This window comes from Pocillopora damicornis, chromosome 9 (assembly GCF_964200805.1).
Source record: "Pocillopora damicornis chromosome 9, jaPocDami1.2, whole genome shotgun sequence".
In the NCBI taxonomy this organism is placed as follows: domain Eukaryota; kingdom Metazoa; phylum Cnidaria; class Anthozoa; order Scleractinia; family Pocilloporidae; genus Pocillopora; species Pocillopora damicornis.
The window spans coordinates 23,235,595-23,253,637 of record NC_142678.1 but is presented as its reverse complement, the minus strand read 5'-3'; the positions used below and the strand labels follow the sequence as shown (position 1 = coordinate 23,253,637).

Genomic DNA, 18,043 nt, shown 5'->3' with positions numbered 1-18,043 from the left:
CTAATGTGTATTGTTATTACCGCGAATTTTATTGAAATTTCTTTCATTTAGTCATAGATGAAATTGCCATTTCTCCAGTTTATAAAGTACACGAAATGCATTTCACACGATCGTGAAGTTGACAAGAATTTTGGTGTACTTCGCAGATTTGTATACTGTTGCTAATACTAACTTAATCGAATTAAATTTGCTTTATCAATCAACGTTTTAGGTTTAAAAATAAATGACAAATGAATTAAGGGTGGCCTAAAAGCGATATTTAGACTTTCACAACCAGAAAAAAAATAACATTTGAGAGCTCGCCTAGAATAACCATACACTATTCATCATAGCTTACATTTCCTTTTTTTTTTTATCGTTCACCGAATGTAAGAGAACTTTTCACATCTACCTGTCAATGCTTGATTGGCGTCGATTTTGCTTTCAAAATATCCGATGAAATTTTGTTTCGTGCAAATTTCGGCAACAACTTATACGCCAGTTTCCTTCTTTGTAACAAAACCCACTTTTTAAACGTAATAATATCTGTTTTTAAGTTGATGGTTCTACGTCAAGTTGACAATGGATAATGATTGAAAAAAATCTTCAGTCACGTAGCTGCTCGAAAACCTATCCGACTAAAAACTTGGAAAATTTTTAGTTTTCAGCACATTTCCACGAAGTAAATTTTTTAAGGATGTTCTCATTGAGAAATATTTCCTGTTATCTTTTTTTGACTTCTTGACCATCCATAATATGTCGAAATGATAAGCAACTTGCGTTAGTAAACGGAAATTTTTTTATCGGCAAGGCCTGCAAGTACCAAAGTGGTCGGTTTACTTGGCCTGAGGGCTCATCATTCCGCACAATTATTATTATATTTATTACAGTTTCAAGCCGACAGTCAAGATTTAGCATCTCCCCTGAATTGGCTCCTAAGGGTTGAGAGGTCCGCAACATTTTCCAGTTTATAATGATAAGGTAATTTGCTGGAGGGGGGAACAGGAAATCTTTCATCAGAGTTTTACATCAGGTTTCGGAATAACTGACGGCTTTAAAATGAGTCTCTATTGAGGTAAGCAGGTACATAAAAGTAAAGTATATCCATTTTTCGAATTTGCAATTACATTTATATTATGCCACAATTTATTGCCAGGAAGACTCACTTTGCGGTGCTTTCATTGTTTGTTCATTTATTTTTGTTTATTTGATATTCCTGTCAGAAGTAAACATTGTTATTTAACGGATCATCACTCGCCATAATTGATCATATCATAAGCTACACGTTGTTCTATATGTATCTCAAAAAAAAATTACTGAAAAAAATGCTCAAAGTAGCTTCGAGGTAACCGGCGAATATTTTATTTCACCCGCATCCAATTCAGCCATAATACCGAAACTCGACTCACTCATACGTATATATCAACATCTTATAACTTAGGCAGTCACACTCAGAAGTGAGCGAAATAACCCAATTCAGTCTTTATTTAGTAGAGAATACGAAAGATCCTCGACTGACGAAACTCTGCAGAAGACGGACTGAAAAGGAGGAACTTTTAAAGTTGAGCCTGCTAGCCGGACAGCGGGCAAACACCTAGAACCCATAGTTCCTTGCGTTAATACTCTTCTTCCTCTTCTGGTGACACGACATCGTTTTATTCACTGTGTAAAGGTTTTCAGGTAAGAATCGCTTTGATTTCCCCCGTGTTTTCTTCTCAAAGCGGACTGAAAACGTAAGTAATGCCATGCTAATCCTTCATTTCTTTACTCGAAAGCAACTGACTCTGAAGAATGGATCAAATTACCAACGCTCTCGAACCATGCAAACAGTTCGCCAAAGACTCCATGAGACTTGTGAAAAGATGCACGAAACCAGACAGAAAAGGTTTTGTTTTTATTCTTGTTCATTGTTTTTTGGTATTACTCTGTTTATGCTGTTAAAATTTTTGGCCATTTCATTACGCGTGTTCGTAACAAGTTTTTTGGTCGCTTCCTTTCTAGATATCAAGGAAAATTTAAATTTTGTAAACAGCGTGCATATATACTGTTTTAATTTTTTCTCTCAACTCGTAGGTTTCTTTTTATCTTTTTGCTTTGAGAATTCGTTTACTACTTCTTTTGTTGAAGCACAGTCGTCTCTATTACATACCTCCTCTTCTGAGTCCCTGATGTGATCAAGTTCGTAGCGCATCAAACTACTTTCAGTTGGCATGTAATCGTCTGACTTGGAAGATATTTTTGGACTGGTACAAAAATCTTCAATTTGGAAAACACATTTTGTATTATTTGGACATCTAGCGCTTAGTTCTCGGTTAAACATCGTTCTTGTTCGATTTGCTTGCTTTTAAAGTCTTTCTGCTTCAAAACAATGTGTGTCTTTTGTGGCCTCGTCACTTTTGACTACAAAGAACCTTTCAGTTTGAAAAGATGTTAATTGTAAACTCTTCGCCAAAGTCCAATACATGATTTGAATAACAAGAAATCTTAACGAAAAGCAGGAATATCAACATTTAAATCTAAATCAGATTCTTGTAAGCTTAACAGTCAAGAAGATATCATAGCACAAACAAGGAATGTGCAAATTTCTATATTTCCTATGTTTTATAAAGGGTTAATAGACAACTTTAAAAACTTAGGACTCCAGGGTTTCTTATTAAGAATTAAATAATGTTTCTTTTTACAAAAAGGAGACTTATCTGGGTGAAATTTAGTGTCAAATTTTCATTTGTATGACCTAAGTGGTCAGGGAGGTCCACAAAGATGCTGGCAAAGGCAATGGAGGCCAGTAATGTAAAATCTTGACAAAACAGAAACCTTTGTTTTCAACCATGTTTCTCATTTTTTATCTATTTTAACCTTTGGCTTAGGTACCACCAGTAAAACTATTGTTTTTTAGTTGTTGTAACCTTGCTCCAGGCAACTGCTGAAATGAAATTATGGATGCTAGTCTTCAGTCTTAATTACAAAGTAGATTTATACCTTTCGATGTAACAAGCAAACTTCAGTTACAGAAATATATTGGCAGTATATTTTGCAAAATCGCACTGTAAATCAAATTTTACAAATAACTTTTCAAGGAAAGCTCTGCTTCAACACTGCTTTTTCTCATGGCAGTTATCATTAATTTAAGATTTTCAGTGTTATTACCACAATGTTTTCCATATTCAGGTAAAATGTACAGTGTGCATTAACTTTAAAGTGAAATATACTTGGCAAAAATTGTACAATTTGTTTCACAGTAAACCTGCTTCTGCCACATACATTTACTTAAAATTCCAGAAATTCACAGTGAAAAAGCCTTTCTTTATGAAGGGTACTCATTATACAAAGTGCATGTATTTTTTCAAAATATTCACTAGCTATTTTTTTATGTTTTTATTAAGGCTTTTCAAATTTTGATAATTCTGAACAGTTCATTTCTTCATCACATAATTTAAACATTTGACCCCTAAGAGTAGCTAGCATCTAATGTCTCCTTACATATCACCACTGAATCACACTTTAAGGTCATGACAATAAAAGAAATGATCACCAACTGAAGAAACTTGCAATTGTTAAAGAAATTCTCCTTGTCAACACCTTAGGCAATGTATAAAGAACAGTATTGAGAATATGTTCACTTATGTTAGGATGTAAAGGGTTTAATTAATGTTTTTGTTTGTGGTTATATTTTCCAGAATTCCAAAAAATTGCACTGGCAACTGCTATTGGTTTTGCCATTATGGGATTCATTGGCTTCTTTGTTAAACTCATACACATCCCCATCAATAACATCATTGTGCAGTAGTGAAATAATTATGGTAAGTATACTGATAATGTGCCTGTTTGTTAAGTTTTAATCTGGGCTTCTTGAGGAATGTGAAAGGTTAAAGATGGCTTCAGTTTTAGCATGTGCACAGGGTTTAGATGTATGCATCAGTAATTAGAATCAAGTGAAATATAAATCTATAACTAAAACTGCTACAAATATCTTGGACTTGGCACACTCTCAAAATATTGCATAGTATTGAATAGTCGTTTGGTCCAAGAATGATTAGTTTTTCATGTTTGTTTACCTGAACCAAGTTATTATCAATAAGGAAAACCAGTGTTCACATAAATGTTCAGAAAGGTGTTTCAGAACTCAATGGTTTCTCTGTAGTTCACTATTTAGGTCAAGTAAACTTAGAATCACAATGCTCATTTAAGGCTAACCCTTAAACTCTGATCTGATTGCTACTTCACCCCCCTAACTACCATGCATCTCATTGTAAATTAGTAGCAAGAATTTGTTGTTAGATCAAGATGACAATATCTACCTGATAGGTTTGAGTATTCTCATTACCTGTTTGTTGGTTTTTTTTTTTTACAAGCTTTGACACAATTTTTTCCAATCTTTTTTTTTCAGATATCCAAGTCAAGAAGATTTATATCAACATGTACTAACAACTAAGAGTTGCACTTCTTGAACTAAATTGATTCCATAGGCCTGAGTCTAATTCGTAATTGTATCTGTAATTTTTTCAGTTCTGGTTTACAACAGTTGAAAGTCATAAGTGTCCCATAAAAAACAACTTGTAACATTTTTAAGCAACTTGAGAAAAATTGTATTCTATTCTGAGTCAGTAATAAAGTAAGCTGCTGCATTGTTTTGAAGTGTCTTCTAATAATAATGCAATAAAGAACTTTTTCTTTGTTTAAACACCAGGGAGATCACAGAAATTCGAGACAGCTGTTCCGCAAACCTAAAATACGGTTAAGAGTTTGTGTGGCTTTTTAAAAGAATACCCTACACCTTAGAGTACTCAGATGAGTTGGGTACAAGCTTCATCCTCTTAAATGCAGGATACATAATTTTACTATGACAAGTCCCTAAACCACTGAAACAGTCTGACGATTACTGTACTGTCTCGAGTTATACCCTAGACTGTGGGGGAAAAAAGGGAATAGCAAAAAAAATTTATTAACCCATTAACTCCCAGATCAGATTTAAAATTCTCCTTACTATCAACCATACATTTCTTATAATGTTAGTTCAGAGAATTTAATATTGGATCAACTAATTATCCTCAAATTGATATTTTCCTTTATTCTCGACACTTGAGGAGAAATTCTGTCATGGTCACTCATGGGAGTTAAAGGGTTAAGGAGCATGAGAGAAAAGGAAACTACGAAATTAGCGAAAGATCTAGACAAAATGGATGATGTAAGAAATGAATTGATGATCTGGGCTAGAGAAGGAGCCACTGCTCGAATAATGAGCCCGTGCTTCTACTCCAAGCAGCAACGAAGTCCTCTGGAATAGCAGCGAAAAACGGAACAAGTTACAGTTAAGGAAAAGAACAAACTTTACTTGTAAATAAGAAAATTGCAGTCCCAGTGAAAGTGAACAACGATGTGTATGTATCTGCGGCGACCCATATAAATTTGAAGAGCAACGGGACCTTCTGGCATCACGCAACCTACAACAACTCTTTTTGTTACTAAAAAGATTTAAAATAAAACTCCCAAGAAGCTTCTTTAATGTCACGCCAGATCTCAGACTACAATTGCCAATTTAATGTGTTTTATCTCGCAAGGAACCTATCTTCAGTTCGGTGGATTTTACACCGCTACAGGGTTCTGGCGGTGGGTCAATCTCCAGGCTTGTATCCTGTGAGTATTTGTTTTCCCACACCCGTCGTTCGTAATTAGAAGAAACTGCTGCTCGAGGAGCAAACAACCTTATCTCTCTCCGAGGAATGTAGCTCCACTGTAGGGTCCTGTGAGTGGTTGGCTGTTGTGAATGATCATTTCATCATTCTGCAGCAGAGCGAGGAGAAACCCGATTGGCGAATCACATGACCCTTGATCACATTTCGCATAAAAGCTTTTTGTCTTACCACATTCAGGATCAAAATCCTTAGTGATAGTGTATCAAATTTATCACCTCGTATGTTTCAAATATTGCAGTATTCAGCTCATGCGAGCGGTAAGAAACATTCAGTCTTGCTCTAAACAGGCTTTTTCCTTTTGCTGTGCTTATTTTTGGTGAGAAAAACCGGGAAATAAGCAACCCTTAGAGCGTTGCGTTACGTAGTGTCATTTGACACTGTGGGTGTTTGTCACTTTCAGACGACAAGCATGCTATTTCACAGCAACACAATACAAAACTTTATTGATCGCTGTGGCTGGGGTGTGATACCTTAGATGGAAAGGTAGTCCCGCATTACCTTACTGTCTCGCACGCACAAGACTAGGGGCTGTTCATTGAACCTTCATGCTTCAGCCCTGTTAGGCTACTTGGGTTGAAAAGATGGGGTTCTATACCTCTAGATTTGTAGTTTCTCTTTTCTTTGTCTTATGGATTTGCAGTACGCAGGGGCAGGACAGTAAGTATCATTTTTAGACTTCTAAGGGTTTTGTGCTCAACTTTCCTTCCTTCGGTAACGAATGAGCTTTGCGAGCGGGCATTTCCCCCTCGATTCGACGCTTAATTTGCAATTCAATTAGCTTCTTTTTCAGTAGACATTTGGAAAGCATTCATCTCTCCCCTATGCGAATCATTGTGTCTTTTCTTCGGATCTTTGCTTCGCCATTTCATCGGACCGACCATGATCAGGATGAAAGCTTTATTGTATTCAGTTGTATGCGGGCATTGTGAATTTCAGATTTTTTTCTTCGTTATGAGATTTTGTGCCACAATCGTGCCTGTACAATCGATCATATTGTAGAGGAAAAGTTAAAACAGTTTCCTCATTGACCCAAATATTTTACAGTTCGTTTTGTGAAGTGGAATTTTCATGTGAATGCATTCGGATCAATCGAGGTGTTGTGTGATATCCCTTTGCGTCTTGATATTTTGCGCAGGATAAAACTCCGGCGCCTCTACCTTTTTTCATCGGGAGGACGTTATCTGTTGTATGTAATTCTTCGCCCTGGCAGTGAATTTGATCTTATTTTCTTAATATTTGTGAAGTTAAAGCATTCGTTTTCTTAGATCGGTATGGTGAACCCGAAAAGCGCAATTTTTGTGGTATAGTGTTACGATTTTACATACCAGCGACTGAGGACAATCGGCCATTCAACATATCTCAAATGGCTTTATTTTGTAATATATTGTTCTCGCGTGGAACAAAAAAAAAAAAAAACAGTGGAAAGCCTCTAACCATAGAGCCCTTCTTTTACAAACTCCCATTTTCAGTTGACGTTACCCTAATTACTTGAAATCTCTGATAAATAGATGCTTAAACCATATATTAAACCTCCGCGGCTTGCTCCGTAAATCGCACGCGGCGCGTTCTTCACGAATAAGTTAAAAATAGACGAGTGTGCTGGAATAAAAGTTCTCGTTTACAATAGGGAATAGATATAGCCTACAAAGTTCAAAATAATCGAGTCAAAATTCCTACTAAAATGGAATTATTTCTGGATGGAGGGCTAGAATTTCTACTCATCTTATGTTTATATACATATAACGAGCTTATGTGCATATATACATACAACGGGGTCGAGAAAACCCAGTTCAAAGCATTTGATAGATTAGTTAATTGGAGAAAGATTTACCATTTTTGTGACCCCAATACCTCAATGAAACAGTTGCTGTTTTATTTAAAACTCAACATGTTATTGTCTTAATGATTTGATGAGTGAAGCAGAATATTTCAAGGTCATTGCTTTGAGAATGAGTTCATGTTGTCTGAGTGAGAAGGAATTGTTATTCCGAATCTTAAATTATGAAAAAGACTTCCTATTTTATCTGTAGTTATTTGTCAATTGATAAGGGTCCTAAAGGTACGTCATAGTTGACCCCACATCATGGCGAGGCTTACAAATAGTAACATGGCGGCCGTGTGGCTGACTACAAACCTTGAGTTTATTTGCACGTAGTAGATTACAAAACGCCGTAACAGTTGTTCTGTTATTAAAAATGTTGTGCTCCTTCATGGTTTTTTTAAAGACTTAGTTGTAAATGGTCGTACCCGTTCATTTATTGCTTACTTTCAATTTCTTTTCTTCGTTTTAGTTCCAACTGAAATAGACGAGGTAAGAAGTGAATTAATTATCGTGTACACTTACGATCTGCATTAAACTTTGATGTGGACAGAATTATTTCCTGAATGTTAAGTTTCTGAGCATGGACGAGTTGTCTTTGCATTGATTGTCCAAATGCGTGACAGCAGATATCGTGCGTGATAACAAATGTCACGTACTCCAAACACTTGTTCCCAAATTACCCGGTCACCAAAACAAACATGTCGCATGTGGTTGCATACAACTGATATTACACACAAACTGCACATGCATGTGGATAATTTTGTTTACAGCGGATATGAACGGGTCTAAGAGTTAAGTACGGTAGGGTTAAGAAATTCTAAAGTTGTCATTTCTTTTTCAATCCTAACAATTTATACGTTATCTGTTTTAAACTTTGATAACGTGAAATCATCATTGGCACGTTGATCATAATTTTGGGAGCTATGAAGTTTTTCTCTGTTTGGTGGCAGTTATTTTCATAGGGTTATTGTATTGACTTAACTGTTTTCTTTGTTCTGCACTCTCAGAAGCGTAACAGATACAACGAAGATGAACCTATTTTTCCTTGCGAATAACAAAACAGTTGTTTTTATCCTTTTTGTTAACAGTCATTAAAAGGTCAACCAGGTGAAAAAGGAAGCAAAGGAAGAGGGGTAAGTATCAATTTGATTATGAAGTTAATCAGTGCTTCGTCACTGAGAATGTAAACTATAGTGTTACAAATTTTGAAATCAGTAACATCAGAAATACTTCACCCTGAAAGCTTAACCTTAAGCATGCGATCTTGCCAACTTTGCATCCCTATCCTCGTGGTTAAAATGCAAAATTAACAATGCAAATTTCATGTCATGCTTGAAAAAAAACCTGTAACACTTTACATGTGTTGCCAAGAGGCAGTTTGGTGAAGGACTCAATTTGCAAAGCTGAATGGCTGTATATTAATTTTTAATCATCCAAAGTATCTATTTTGTTATTTATCTTATACTTATTCACTTGAATGAACTACAATACAAAAACTTGTCTCAGTTACAACTGAAACTATTATGAATGAAGAAGTATACTTTGTGCACTTGCCCAGAAGTTTCTCAGAAAGTGAGCAGAGAGAAGGCAAATATTACTTTTAAATTACAAATTAAGTTAACCCTTCTACTCCCAAGATCTGATTGTTAATTCTCCCCTTGGGTTGCTCAATGTTTCCTTGTAAATTAGTCATGAGGATATGGTGTTAGATCAAGATAACAACTTATACCTGACAAGTTTGAGTATTAATTCTCATGACCTGTGAGCAAGATTATGTATGGATATTCAAGGGAGAAGTTACATGTAAATCACTTCTGGAAGTTATAGGGTTTATTGAAAGTTGCTTTTTAGCTGTAAGTAAAGAAAAAACAAGATTAAACTTTGATTCTAGGGTGATCAAGGTCCCCCCGGACCAAGGGGTGATACTGGAGAAGCTGGAGATGATGGTACTGAGGTAGGTAACAAAGAAATATCTGTACCTGGTTGGTTTGTAATTGGTTTAGATCTACCATTGTCTTGTATTTGTTAGCTTTACAATCACTGGCATTTTTTTTCATGAAGCTACCGACAAAGTTTCTCAAGTTTTGGGTATTTTATCAATTCTGTTGTCTATATTATTGTTATGTTAAGGATATGGCAACAAAAGGCTATTTTGCTGCAATTGGGTATTCAGTAAGGAAAATTCCTCCTTATGTGTAACAAATTTCTCATTGGATAAGGATCCGGCAATAAAAGGCTACTTTATAAATTGAATAAGAGGGATGGTAAGCTAGAAATTTTTTGCTGATACACTGGCTTTCTTTAAGTGTTTTTTTTTTGGGTTTTGTTTACCCACATATGCCAACAAAAATTAATGTTTGTCTTGTGCAACTTAAGTGACTTATGTGAGATCAATTTGTGTCAGCATATCACATTTTCATGCAGCTTTGCCTTGGTCTTTCTGCTATAAAACTCATTTGAAATGTTGAGAGGCATCAAGATGAAAAAAGGCAAAAGCTTAAAAAATTTTTTATGCTATTCCTTTTATAACAGCACTATAATTTGACACAGGATTGTAAATGTCGGTGTGAACTGCACTTGTCTAACAAACATTTTTGTTTTTGTTTTTGTCCTGTGCTGGTGACAAGATGAATAAAATCTTTCTTTATATTTTTGTTTGTTTTTCATACTTATTGTGAGTAATTGTAGCTAGTTCAGACCCTCCCCTACAAAACTGCTAGCTAACTAACTAAGTAATAACTAAGTTATTACACCTCCCATTAAAAATCGCTTATTTATTGAATAACAAATCCTCAAAAACTGGAGTTAATGCTTCAAGAGCATCTTACTCAGGCTATTTAAAGCCCTGAACACAAAAGTTTCAATTCTGAATTCAAAGATAGTAATTGATCAAAGCTCTGATTGATGCCACAGGAACTCTGACCACTCTTGCGTTCTTTGATAGGGGCCTCCTGGGCCTGCTGGTCCTCCAGGGTCTCGAGGACCTCCTGGACCCCCTGGACCTCCTGGTAACCCTGTGATCACTGTAATTGGTATCCCTGGAGTACCGGTAAGCTAAGTAACGAAACATCACATGAATTAAGTTAGCCATGACTGTTTGCAGTACAAGAAGATGTCAAACATTGGTCATAAGTAATAACAGGGGACAAGAGAAAACAAACTTCTCAAGCGTATTCAAATCTTAGTCAATTTAGAACTTTTTATTATCACTCGCTCAGCTCACTGAGCCAAAAGGAAACTTTGGATGAATTGAGTGCCATTTTAGGTTCACAAGTGACACCTGTCTGGCTTAAAAATTGCTGAAGTCATAAAAAAAACCTGATACCCTCATGACATTAAAGCCTCAACCAGTTGTGATCTTATGATTGGATACTCTGACTACTAACTAGGCTTAAGGGATCCTTTTTTTCAATGAGTAACTGATCATATGATGATGTTCGCTTGTGTCCTATAGGGAAGAATGGGAGAGAAAGGACCTCCTGGAAGAGACGGCCCACCAGTATGTATTTACTTATAAATTATATTTTATATTTTTTTGTTAAAATGCTTGACATGAATCAGGTTAGCTTGCATTAGAGTTTTATTTGACTTAAATGTAGTTATATTTTAGTTTAGATTTTTTGTTTTTTTTGTTTTTTAAACCATCATCAAGGGGGAAAACCAAATATACGTTGATAATGTTATTTATTGCTTCTTGCAGACATTTTTAAGGCAGGGAGCAACTTAATCCATGTAACTAAAAGTTGCTGCTTTTTGTCTGTTCCTTTATCACAACCTCATCATTGGCCTTGTTATTAATGCAGGTTTCGTTTTTAATCCTAGGGTCTCCCTGGAGAAATTGGTTCACCTGGCCCTCCGGGAATTCGAGGATTAGAGGTAAGTTATTTGTGGAAAGAAAAATTTAATCTGCCTTTTCAAGCTGTTGTTCATTTATCAATACTTACATGAAAATAGAGTTTAGAGAGATGCAAACAATAATGATATGTCTAAAGGTTAAGCAACATTTATTGAACCATTAACAAGTAATTAAACTTAGCTAACCTTCACCAATATGCATAGTAATGATGTTTTAAAGCCATTCTGCAGTTTTGAATCTATTCCAGGAAAGTTTATCAAAACTTTGTTGTGGGATCTTAACAAGGAATTTTGTATTTCAGGGAAACCCAGGACCTCCTGGTATAATTGGTCTATCAGGTCGTGATGGACAGAATGTAAGTACTAACTCTTGGCTATTAATTTTATTTTTCTGTTGATGTCTTATCTTTATCAGTATACAGAGATTAAAAGGTGCAACTCAACTCAAGTTCTGCACATGCATTTACCAATAGCGGAATACATTTCCATTTTTCATTAACTGTATGGTTTCATGTTAAACAGTAAAAAAGATTAGCACTTTGTTGGGAATCCCTTTTTATCCACTTGTCAACTTTCCTATTAGTGCTGAGTTTCTACATGGTAAACTTGGCACTGGGGCTAAAAGGCTCTATTGCTACAGCTTATGGTGGGTTCCAAAGCATCAGAAGTGACCAGGAGTAAATGTATTACTACTTCCCTTGGGTAGGTCCATCTCACTTTAACACCCAGTGTTTTTGTCCTGTTTCACCTGAAAGAGGCACAGTGTACGAGTAAAATGTCTTGCCCATCAACTCAAAATAAAGACCCAGCTGGGGTTGGATTTCAAACCTTTCAACTCAAAGTTTAGCATGCATTCTGTTGGCCCACCATACCTCTTTAATTACACACTTTATTTAAACTTCCAGTAAGAGACCTCTAATGTGTGATGCAGTTTGACAATGTAGGTTGCATTTTTTTTATATCTGTACTTTCTTTAGGGAACAACAGGCCCACCAGGATTAACAGGTCCGCCTGGTACACCAGGAGCCCCGGTTAGTAACACATTGTAAATTTCAGTGATGGTTTGATTCCATTTTATATACTACTGGAACAAAATTAATTAGATATTAACTAATGATAAATGAATGTTTTATCATTTGTCTCATGATTTAAGAGCCAGGTTGATTATTAATTGCTCACAATGTTTCCACTGCTATGCCACTTGTCTTCATCAGCTGACAAGGTCAAAAGTTTATGTGTTGCTTTTTATAGCACCTTCAATAAGTATCAAAATTAGTTGATACATCATGTTTGAAGAGGTCTATTTATTTGTAGAATGACAATCCTATTTCTAACACACTCTAAATCACTAAAAAGGCTCCCTCTCTTATTCAATGTTGGGTAAAAGTTCATGGAATCACAATACAACATTGTTTGTTGTTATGGGTGTGTCATGGTATGCTGTACATAATTATACCAAGATTTTATAAAATGATTAATCTATTGACTCTCTTTTTAGAAAAAAATGTAGGCAGAATTTTATATCAATCGATTTTGCAGAAAAATGAATTTAAAAGAATGAACCATTTAGTGTGGATAGTCAAGGCAATAGTCCTAGCCAAGGTCGTATGAGGTGTTAAGTATGAAATGAAATCTGGGGATGAACAAAAGAAACAAATATTATTATTTCCTGTGGATACCACAATTAAATTGTAAATTATATGATTATTGTATTTTGATACTGTTTCTTTTGTGTGTATGGTTGTTGTTGTTTAGGGTGAAAGAGGAGTAGGAGGACCCAAAGGTCAACCTGGGCCAAAAGGTGATCGAGGATTTGCTGGAAGGAAAGGCCCAAAGGGTACCAGGGGTAATCCTGGCCAAAAGGTGTGTTCATGCACAATGGTATAGTCACGTGTCTTCTCCTAGTACTTTGTCTGTTAGTTAAGGTTGCTTGTGTATAGTGAATGCAGAACAGATTTACTTGTCTCCCATGCAGTTTGCCAAATCTCTTAGTGGATAAAACTTAAATTATTTTGGGTATTATCTCAACTTATGGGGAATGATGTGATAACAGTTGGCTTATTTGCAGAGTTCAGAGATGTGTATTTGAATGTTTTTTGATTTTCTATGATGTCCATTAATTCTGACTCTTATTAATACACTGTAGCCAGTTGGTGGAATGAAAGTGGGATTTGAAGGGGTCATTGGTTCCTTTTTGAGTTTACTGGCTTGTTGCCAATAAAGCTCTGTGTTAAGTGGTGCATAATTAAAATAAGTAAGTAAGTAAGACCACTTCAAGTAAGACCAGGATCAGCGTCAGTCTCTATAAAGTTCATGTGTCGGAGTTGGTTTGGAAGCAGAGGGTCACTGGTTTGATACCTCTAGGTAGCATATACTGATTTTTTAAAATCTCAAGGTGTGCTCCTAAAATAGCCAAATAGCACCCCAGCTGTCTAATTTTGGAATTTTTATCATGATAATTATTTTCAATTTTAAGGGTTCACCAGGTTTTCCTGGTGTAGCAGGAAGGAATGGAAGTGATGTAAGTACAGTGATATGTAAACTGCAAGTTGTAAGTTGCAAAACAGTCTGATAATTAGCTCTTAATTAGTCTTTTGTGGATTGATTATTTGGCTATGAGACATATCTTAGCCAAACCTGCTTCATCTGGCGAGGCCCTTATATGGGAATTTTGTTTATAAAGTTTTCCAAAAATAAAGCTCTTCATCAGTGTGAAAACTCATTTTCTGAGGATTGTGGCTCATATAGCCAACTTAATTTGAATTGTTTGCCATCATCAGATTATCAGATTATCCAACTGTTTGGTTCTGAGATCTGAGTCAGGTGAAGAAGTGATGTCAAACACTTTTTGCAAGTTTTCCAATTTGTGATTCAAGCCACATATACAATGACAATCGATTGCCATGTAATTGGGACCCAAATGCACAGTCAAAAACTTGACAGATTCAGTGTTTTGGGTTTGAACAAATTTAGAAATTAAAATGTTTCTAGATTTGAAATATCCAGGAGTTTTAGTCATCTGTACCTTTTTCTCTTTGTCCTTTTTGCTGTTTTAAATCTTTTACTGGTTACCTGTTTTACTTCTAAGATCTGATTGTAAATTCCCCCTCTAGCTACCACATGTTTCCTTGTTAATTGGTTACCAGAATGCGGCATTAGATCAAGATAACAACATTTGCCAGATACATTTTGTGTATTTGCATCACCTCTTTGTTGGATAATGTATGGATATTATAGGGAGGAGGTATATTTTAATCACTACTGGTAGTTAAAGGGTTAAGAATGATTTGATTGCGTTTCTTTTGCAGGGAGATCCAGGTGCTCAAGGACTACCTGGACCTGATGGCCCTGCAGGACCACCAGTAAGTCCACAGGCTTATCAATTATATTTTGATTTGGCCAGCCTCTGCTGAGTACTGTACAGTTGTAAATGTAGATTCACTTAGTTATCAGATGTATCTATTGATTATGCATGTTTGTGAGCCTTTTTTCAAAACAAAATACATGCAAAACTCTTAACAGAAAAAATGTCAGCAAGATTGACTAAATGGACCAACATCATCATTTGTTTTGAAAAAACTGAAGTCAAATCCAAGTAATTGAAATGTGTCATTTTTGAATGACTTGCAGTTGAACCCCTGAAATAAACAGAAAGAACAGCTTTCTATTATTTTATCTATGGCATGATATTTATCAATTTTGTAGGGATTAACAGGAAATACTGGATCTGCAGGACCTCCTGGTGCACAGGTGAGTACTTTGTTAGCAAGTTTGTGTTGTATAGCCCCAACTTCGTTTTAACCCTTTACACCCTAACATCTGAATGTAAGTTCTCCGTACTGTTTTCCACCCCATTTCCTATGGTACTTGTAAGGAGAATTTGTGTCGCAATCAAGAGCTTCTCAAGCTCATGATCATTTCCTTTATTCCCATGACCTTAATGGTTGATTCAGTGGTGATACTGTTAGGAGAAATGAGATGCTTATCACTCCGAGAAGGCTAAGTGTCCTCAATGACCAATTGCATGGAATGCCTGTGGCAGACTGTGGTGTTTACGGTTAAATAACCACTGAGACGTTCGGTAGAAACACAACGATATTTAATCAACCTGTGAGACGAAACCCGACTACAGAATAGCTTCTCTTCATAGGGACCGCGTGTGCATTCCGTACATTATGATTGGCAGCTGTCAGAAACACTACATCTCTCCCCTTCTTGATTGTAAACTTGAATACATGTATGTCTAGAAAAAAGTCGACTTAAGCAACTGAACTCTAATGATTAAGAACAATAAACTGGAACGTGTTTAGCTTGTCACAAAGTTCAACTGCAAGCTTCGAGTGTCTGGTTCTATTGCACAAGTAGGACAAAGTCTTTCAGTTTTGCAGGGAGCCTTGTTTGCCTCTGAGATCGCCGCAAGGGTGTAATTGGGCTTGGAGGACTTGATGACTTGTCTTGTTCTGAAACTTCTGGTGACCAAGGCTCTGCTGTTAAATCTTCGTCTGCCTGCCCTTGTGTTATCTTTTCAGCATGCCTTATGTGGTTCGGGACAACTTTGAACACGGTGTCATCTTTAGAGGTTCGAGTCGTTCTGCCTTACTAGTAGTTGTTGCTTGGCATGGTAAACAGCTGTCGACTTTTTCCTTAACCATCTTGTCTACACCAGGAAACCACACTTTCTCTCTGATGAGGCGTTTTGTTTTTACCATTCCTTGGTGTCCAACGTGTGCTAGGTCTACAGCTCTGCCTCTCAGTACTTTTGGGACTACAATCCTGTTTCCTCTCAGTACAATTCCTTGGTAGGCCGACAGTTCGTCCTTCACATTTCTGTACTCCTGTACTTCGGGATGTGTCCAATTGTCAGTCTCGATGGCCTTGATAAGTGCTTGGAGCGAAACGTCCTTCTCCGACTCTAACTTGATTTCTTGCAGCGTCATTGCTTTTGGCACTGCCTGGTTGCATACATAGTTCACGTAGTCTTCTGCAATGCTGCGCTCCTTGCTTTCTATGTTACTTGGATGGCGGCTCATAAAATCGGCTGGATTCTCCGCGTCCTTGCCAGGTCGATAGGTGAGTTGGCAGTTGTAAGGCATGAGCCTCAGCTTCCATCTGTCGATGCGCGCTGACGTTGGCTTGTGACTGTTAAAGATACCTAGGAGTGGTTTGTGGTCTGTGGCAATGGTGAACTCTGATCCATACAAATAAAGATGAAAATGTTCGACTGCCCAGACTACTCCTAGCATCTCCCTCTCCGTTTGAGAGTATCTGCCCTCGACGTCACTGAGTGCTCGGCTAGCGTAACTGATAACTTTACCATCCTGCACCAACAATCCTCCAAGTCCGACAGGGCTCGCGTCGACTATCACTTCACTCTTGAGTCTTGGATTGAAGTACGACATCACGTGATTCTTGATCAGGCTGTCTTTCAGCTTGTCGAATGCTCGTTGCTGTTCGTCGGCCCACTGCCATGACTTGTCCTTCTTGGTTAACAGTCGTAGAGGAGCAGTTATCGTAGCGTAGTTTGGAATGTAACGAGACACATATTGAGCCATTCCCAGCAGAGACTTCACCTCGCCGATGCTTTCTGGCTTGTTCATGTCAGTGATCGCTTTGATCTTGGCTGGGTCTGCCTTGACTCCATTCTTGCTGAAAATCTGTCCGTAGAACTTAATCTCACTCCTTGAAAAGGAACATTTCTCCTTGTTCAGGCGTACGCCATGTTGTTTCAGCTGTTCCAGTACACCACGGAGGTTCTCATCGTGTTTCTTCTGAGTTTTTCCATAAACGATAATGTCGTCGGACATATTCTTGCATCCAGGGAGGCCTGTGAGTATTTCTTCGATTGCGTTCTGAAAGATCTCGGATGCTGCGTTAATTCCAAACATGAGGCGCTTGTATCTTCGGAGTCCGACGTGTGTGCTGAATGTGGTGATGTAGCGGCTCTCTGGGGCCAGCTCCAGTTGGTGGTATCCAGACGAAAGGTCTAACTTGCTGAAGACTGTCGCTCCGTTGAGGTCAGCAACCAGATCGTCTATGGTCGGCATCAGGTGTTTTTCTCGTTTAACAGCCTTGTTGGCCTCTCGCATGTCCACACATATTCTCACTTCACCAGAGCTCTTGGGGACTATGACAATAGGGCTCACCCAGGGTGTTGGGCCCGTTACAGTCTCGATGATGTCTAGCTCTTCTAATCGCTTTAACTCCATTTCGACATCCTTTCTGACATGGAAGGGTATCCGACGGTGTGGTTGTTGTTTGGGTGCAACGTTAGTGTCTATGTGAAGCTTGATGACTTTCCCTCGCACTTTGCCGATTCCACCGAACAGGCTTTCCAAATCTCCGTTAATGGGGGACTGGGGACTGGTCTCGTCAGGTTTGACTTGATTGATGATCTTGAGCACACCAAGTTTCGTAGCAGTGTTAAAACCCAGGAGGTTTCCTGAAGCACCTTTGATGACGTGCAAGGTTGTCCATGTGCTGCTGGCGTTGGCGAATATTTCGGCTTCGATGGTTCCCAGAACAGGTAGGGGTGTGGATGATCCGTAGGAGAAAATTCTGCGTTTGGAGGCTTCTGGTACCTTCCGTTGGTATAACTCCCTGAAGGTGCGTTCGTCTATGAGATCGACCGATGCACCGGAGTCGACCATCATTTCGATTTGCTTTCCATCGATCCTGACGTGGCAAGTTGGTTGCT

At 37.5% G+C, this 18,043-nt stretch overlaps 2 protein-coding genes across 3 annotated transcripts in view; both read left to right on the top strand.

The window, feature by feature from the left end:
- Positions 1–1,610: 1,610 nt before the first annotated feature.
- Positions 1,611–4,609, top strand: LOC149040779 (protein transport protein Sec61 subunit gamma). The gene is made up of 4 exons (XM_089183430.1): positions 1,611–1,659; positions 1,755–1,864; positions 3,657–3,779; positions 4,367–4,609. The coding sequence occupies exons 2-3, from the start codon at positions 1,771–1,773 to the stop codon at positions 3,764–3,766; spliced, it is 204 nt and encodes a 67-aa protein (XP_089039556.1). The 5' UTR covers positions 1,611–1,659; positions 1,755–1,770; the 3' UTR covers positions 3,767–3,779; positions 4,367–4,609.
- Positions 4,610–6,063: 1,454 nt separating this feature from the next.
- The window catches only part of LOC113675853 (uncharacterized), a 44,139-nt gene continuing 32,159 nt past the window's right edge, over positions 6,064–18,043 (top strand). The window contains exons 1-13 of one of the 2 annotated variants that reach the window (XM_089182887.1): positions 6,064–6,329; positions 7,964–7,983; positions 8,583–8,627; positions 9,386–9,448; positions 10,439–10,543; positions 10,949–10,993; positions 11,317–11,370; positions 11,652–11,705; positions 12,327–12,380; positions 13,105–13,212; positions 13,826–13,870; positions 14,658–14,711; positions 15,055–15,099. In XM_089182887.1, the coding sequence (XP_089039013.1) occupies positions 6,254–6,329; positions 7,964–7,983; positions 8,583–8,627; positions 9,386–9,448; positions 10,439–10,543; positions 10,949–10,993; positions 11,317–11,370; positions 11,652–11,705; positions 12,327–12,380; positions 13,105–13,212; positions 13,826–13,870; positions 14,658–14,711; positions 15,055–15,099 (768 nt within the window). In that variant the 5' untranslated portion in view covers positions 6,064–6,253. Of the gene's footprint in view, positions 6,330–7,956; positions 7,984–8,582; positions 8,628–9,385; positions 9,449–10,438; positions 10,544–10,948; positions 10,994–11,316; positions 11,371–11,651; positions 11,706–12,326; positions 12,381–13,104; positions 13,213–13,825; positions 13,871–14,657; positions 14,712–15,054; positions 15,100–18,043 lie in introns of both variants that reach the window. The other variant, XM_089182886.1, reaches the window with a different exon arrangement.

Coding starts and splice junctions, on each gene's coding strand:
- LOC149040779 (XM_089183430.1), top strand. CDS start 1,771: ATGGATCAAATTACCAACGCTCTCGAACCATGCAAACAGTTCGCCAAA. Junction 1,865..3,656: donor CACGAAACCAGACAGAAAAG/GTTTTGTTTTTA, acceptor TATATTTTCCAG/AATTCCAAAAAATTGCACTG.